The sequence below is a fragment of the Mus pahari genome, chromosome 15 (assembly GCF_900095145.1).
Source record: "Mus pahari chromosome 15, PAHARI_EIJ_v1.1, whole genome shotgun sequence".
Lineage (NCBI taxonomy): Eukaryota > Metazoa > Chordata > Mammalia > Rodentia > Muridae > Mus > Mus pahari.
Genome location: NC_034604.1, coordinates 30,870,346 through 30,875,225, shown reverse-complemented (window position 1 = coordinate 30,875,225; position 4,880 = coordinate 30,870,346). Strand labels below are relative to the sequence as shown.

Genomic DNA, 4,880 nt, shown 5'->3' with positions numbered 1-4,880 from the left:
AGGGGGAGGGGGAGGGGGAGGGGGAGGGAGAGGAGGGAGAGGATGCGAAAGCAGGCACAAGCCAATGTAAGCCCTAAACTCTACTCAATTTCATTTACCTTCCTCTCCCCTTCCTTTAGATTGGAGCCAAAATGACAGTTTTCACAGGAGGAAACAAAAGGACCAGTGCATAGACCCAGAGACCCAGAGTTCTGTGTGTTTGGTCAGATGTGTCACTAGTTTGAATAACCGTCCCCTAGACTTGTGTCAGAGTGCTAAGATAACTATTAAGGACTGAAGACATAGTAAAAGACTCTAAGACTCTGAACTGAGAGGTGATGGTGACAAGCCCTTATCCTGTAATTCCCTGCCAAGTGTGTCTGCCTTCTAGTATGGATGGTTTAGACAGCCTAAAAAACCTAGTTTCTCTCACGGGCTCTGCTCTGCAGTTACCAAAGCAGTCTATTGTTTTGTTTTGTTGTCTATTGTTTCATTTTGTTTCATTTTGTTTCGTTTTGTTTTGAGACAGGGTCTCTCTATGTAGCCCTGGCTGTCCTGGAACTCAAAGAGATCTGCCTGCCTCTGCCTCCTGAGTTCTGGGATTAGAGGTGTGCACCACCATGCCCCTTCATAGTCTGTGCATTTTTGTTTTCTCTCACAGGCTACAGCTCTCAACCTACAACAACTCAGACCCCGCGGGGTAAGATCTGGGGCCTACTCCAGCATTTGTGCCTAAGAGTTTAGGAAGGTATTGGAGGAGGGGGCTCGAGTCTCTCTTTTTCACTGAAAGTAGGCGAGAGGGGCTTGGGCCAAAGGTCTCTGGGGCTCACTCAACTGGCCTCACCTAACATACCTGGTAGAGGAGGTAGAGGAGGGGAGGAAAAGAGGAAAACAAACAAACAAACAAACAACAAATCTAGCTTCAGAGACAATGAGAAGGGCACAGAACAGCTGGAGGGTAGAGTAGCAGACCCCTCAAGTGATGTGTGTCAGGGTTTTTCAGGAGCCTGAGCCCCCAACTAGTTTCTCTCAGCTCAGGTTTGTGAATGGGTGTGGCTGCTGAGAAGGCCACCTCTACCCTCCCATGCCCCCGCCCCCCCCCCCCCCCCAGCCATTCAGACCTACTTGATCCTGGGGTCCCTATCTGCTTCTGTCCTTGCAGGAGACAGATCATCCTCAGAGCCTGGCAGCCCGGGGCTTCGGCTCAGCACCGTCACCCCAGGTACTCAGCTGCTGAGACTGCTCATGGTGGCCAGCGAAGGCCTCAGAGGAGCAGGACACAGTTTGGGCTCTGCAGGAGGATGCAGAGCCTGTGGCAGAAGGGACAGGCAAACAGGGCCTCACACTGGTGATTCCAGAGCAAGGGAGCAGGAATGGGTGTCACAGGGCCCACCCAGATGTCAGCCTCCTCAGACTTCAGCTCTGGGAGCCCTTCCCATGGGCAGTGACCCAGAGACCTGAGCCAGCAAAGGAGTGAGATAAACAGGGGAGACTATGGGATGGAGGGAGGGAAAGGCCTTCCCAAGCAGAGTGAGGCTCAGGGGTGAGCCAGAGAACAGCTCCTCCAGGAATTGAAGGCAGTGACAAAGGAGGACTGGGGCTGTAGCTCCGAGGCACAGTGCTCACCCAGTATGAAAGACATCCTGCGTTTAATCACCAGCACCAAACACAAGAAAAGACCAGAAAGAAAGGATATTTTGGACTCTCTGTGCATATTATAGCTGACACTCTGAGCTGGTCACATGTACTTGCCTATCCACAGAAGTTCTCCAGAAGTCATCTCAGGTCTCCTTGGTATCCAGTCGGCCTGTGATGCCAAGGTCAAGCACCATGGATAAACAGTCCCTTTCCTTGCCTGACTCGACGTCATTCCAGCCACAGAAGCACACACTGGGACCTGGTGAGTATCCAGGGCTGGCGGGCAGGAGGAGATGGACCCTGGATATGCCTGGATGGATGCCTTCTTCCTTTAGTCAGGTGCCCTCAGTGTGGGAGTGGAGGCTCTTAAGTCTAGAAACTACATCACTGGTTCCCTGGTTTGGGAAATTACAAGAAAGCAGTGGGAAGAAGTAGAAACAGGGAGCTTAATCTGGTCACAGAAAAGGTTAAACACTCTTGATGGGGACTGAGAAAAGAACAGATGGAGGAGGGAAATGGAAAGGGTTGAGAAAGGACTAGACCCTTCTCAGAGTATGTTGCAGCTCCATCTTGGCCATTTGTTTCTGGTGCAGACACAGGACTCCCAGAAAGCAGCAGCAGCAGCAGCAGCAGCAGCAGCAGCAGCAGCAGCAGCAGCCGCAGCCAGAGAGGAGGTATGTCCAGTGTGTGTTCCCAGCAAAGAGAGTGGTGAGATAATGTCAATAACTCTTCCTTTCAAATCCTCTTTAGGTCCTTGGACATTGTACACTCGTACAAATAAGGAAATAGGGTAGAAAATAGGTCTGAGGGTACTTGACTTGTGCAAGGGAAGAAAAATGTGACATTGGTCCTATCCTTCAACCATGTAGGTCATAGGGATTGAACTCAGGCTACCAGCCTTGGTGACAAGCATCTTTACCTGTTGAGCCATTTAGCTAGCCCAATATCATTTAAAGAGGGCCAGAAACCTATGTCCCTTGCCTGGCACCCTGGCCCTTTAGGCCAATGTCTTCTCTCCTCCCATCTTCAACCATTGGCATAACTAGAGGGCTGCTTTGCCCAGTATGGTTTCCCTGTTTCTGCAGCATAAATCCTTTCTTCTGGGTACCACGTGGGGATGGGAAGCGTCTTACCTTTCTGGAGTCCTCTGAAAACAGTAATGTGAGCAACAGGCCGAGTTACTCATGTAGAGATGTGAGATCTGCACCCTCCGTCTTCAGGGGGTTGGTTGTGGCCAGGGTGAGTCCTTCTCTGTGAGCTGTCAGCCCTCTGCAAGTTCTTACCTCAGGGCATCAGGAAAGAAGCTGATTCTCTTTGCCAGGTCTCAACAGTGCCCTTCACTGATGCACCAACACTGCTCTATTTCAGAAGTGTCTCTGGATGCTACTCCCAGTCCAGAAACCACCAGCTTTCAGACAAAAAAGATGCCCACCCTGCCTACCCCCACATCAGAGTCAGTGCTAACTGTGGCTGCCTTTGGTGAGAGATGGCAGGGGGGGATGGGGCACGAGAGGGGACTCCACCTCGGGACTGACATAGACTCTGGTTAAGACACAAGTTCAAATCTCACCCATTCATTCTGGGATGGCCTTGCCTATCAGCAAGGCCGTAATGGAAAGGTCTTGGCTCTCTTGGGTTCCATGTTCCTATGGATGATGTAGCTGGGCTAAGTGGTCCACACAAGTTAAGGGTACCAGCTAATAGATTACTCATATTTCCAAGAGAAGCAGAATCCACTTTACTCTCAGAGCAAATATATAGTGTGCACATGAGCACACACAAACACGCACAAACATGCATGCACACACATGCATACACATACAAACACACATGCATGCACACACAAACACGGACACATATGCATGCACACACATGCATGCACACGCATACAGGCACTTACCTGGGCAGGGAACTCCAGACTCATCCTTATTGTTCCACCTCTTCCTCCTGCTCCCATCTCTTCCCTGCTCAGGTGTCATCAGCTTCATTGTCATCCTGGTGGTTGTAGTGATCGTCCTGGTCAGTGTGGTCAGTCTAAGATTTAAGTGTCGGAAGAACAAGGAGTCTGAAGGTAATTGTCTTGACCTGGGCTCCCTCGACCCTTGTGCTGCAGGAGCCTGAGCAGGCTGATGGCAGCTGGGCTGAGGGAAGGAATGGCACAGAAGCAGCATTTGATGTGTTGGGGAGGTGAGCTTGGGTGGACTCTGAGGGGAAGCTGGACATCTGAGTTACAGTGTATGACCCTAATCTGTGCCCTTGGGATTTTACAGATCCACAGAAACCGGGGAGTTCAGGGCTGTCTGAAAGGTAAGATTTTAGAAACTCATGAGAGGAATCTTCTGATTCCAAATCCCTTTATCCCAAGAGGAAAACAATTCTGCCTTCTGTACACACACACACACACACACACACACACACACACACACACACAGACGAACTCCTGCATCCTACCACATACCACACCCATTCATACCACTTGAAGATGCATACCCCACAATTCTGCAGTCGTCACTGAAGCTGAGGCAGGCTGCCAGGCTCAGCAGAGATAAGTGAGGTTCTTCAGCACCAGAGCTCATCTTCTGTTGCCTCGTCATGAAAATACAGATTCCGATATGAGATATATCCCCCCTAAGCTGAAGAAACTTGTTGAAAACCTACTCTGAAGCCAGGTGTGATGGTGATGCATGCTTTTAATCCCAGCACTTGGGAGGCAGAGGCAGTCGGATCTCTGAGTTCAAGGTCAGTCTGGTCTAAGAGTGAGTTCCAGGACAGCCAGAGCTACACAGAGAAGCCCTGTCTTGGGAAACCAAACCAGAAACCAATTATATACCATACACAGCAACATATAAGTTGTGATCTTACTACAAATCTTTACAGCAGTTTTTTTTCTCTTCCCTGAAACATGAAGCATGCTTTGGAACCTGGAGCAGGACAAGTTGTAACTTGGTCAAGATCAAACACTAGTAGATAGGAAAAACAGGTTTCTCCTCCTCCTCCTCCTCCTCCTCCTCCTCCTCCTCTTCCTCTTTGTTTTGCTCTGTTGAGAAAGAGCCTGGGTTGGCTTTGAACTCATAATATAGCTGAGGATGACCCTGAATCCCCTATCTTCCTACCTCTTACCTACAAAGTGCTAGGTTTACACTTGTACACGAACAACCTGGCTGGGCTTATAGTCGTAAAGCACCAACCCAGCTTGAAAAAGAACACAAATAAACGAGGTTTAAATACAAGTCTTGTGGGTTTCAGAGCACATTCTCATTTTC

At 49.7% G+C, this 4,880-nt stretch overlaps 1 protein-coding gene across 1 annotated transcript in view; it reads left to right on the top strand.

Annotated features, from left to right (window-relative positions):
• Ecscr (endothelial cell surface expressed chemotaxis and apoptosis regulator) overlaps positions 1–3,928 on the top strand; it is a 7,191-nt gene extending 3,263 nt beyond the window's left edge. Inside the window, exons 2-7 of the mRNA XM_021215048.1 lie at positions 641–679; positions 1,742–1,879; positions 2,211–2,291; positions 2,986–3,096; positions 3,590–3,688; positions 3,888–3,928. Of these exons, the coding sequence (XP_021070707.1) occupies positions 641–679; positions 1,742–1,879; positions 2,211–2,291; positions 2,986–3,096; positions 3,590–3,688; positions 3,888–3,928 (509 nt within the window). The remainder of the gene's footprint in view (positions 1–640; positions 680–1,741; positions 1,880–2,210; positions 2,292–2,985; positions 3,097–3,589; positions 3,689–3,887) is intronic.
• The last annotated feature ends 952 nt before the right edge of the window (positions 3,929–4,880 follow it).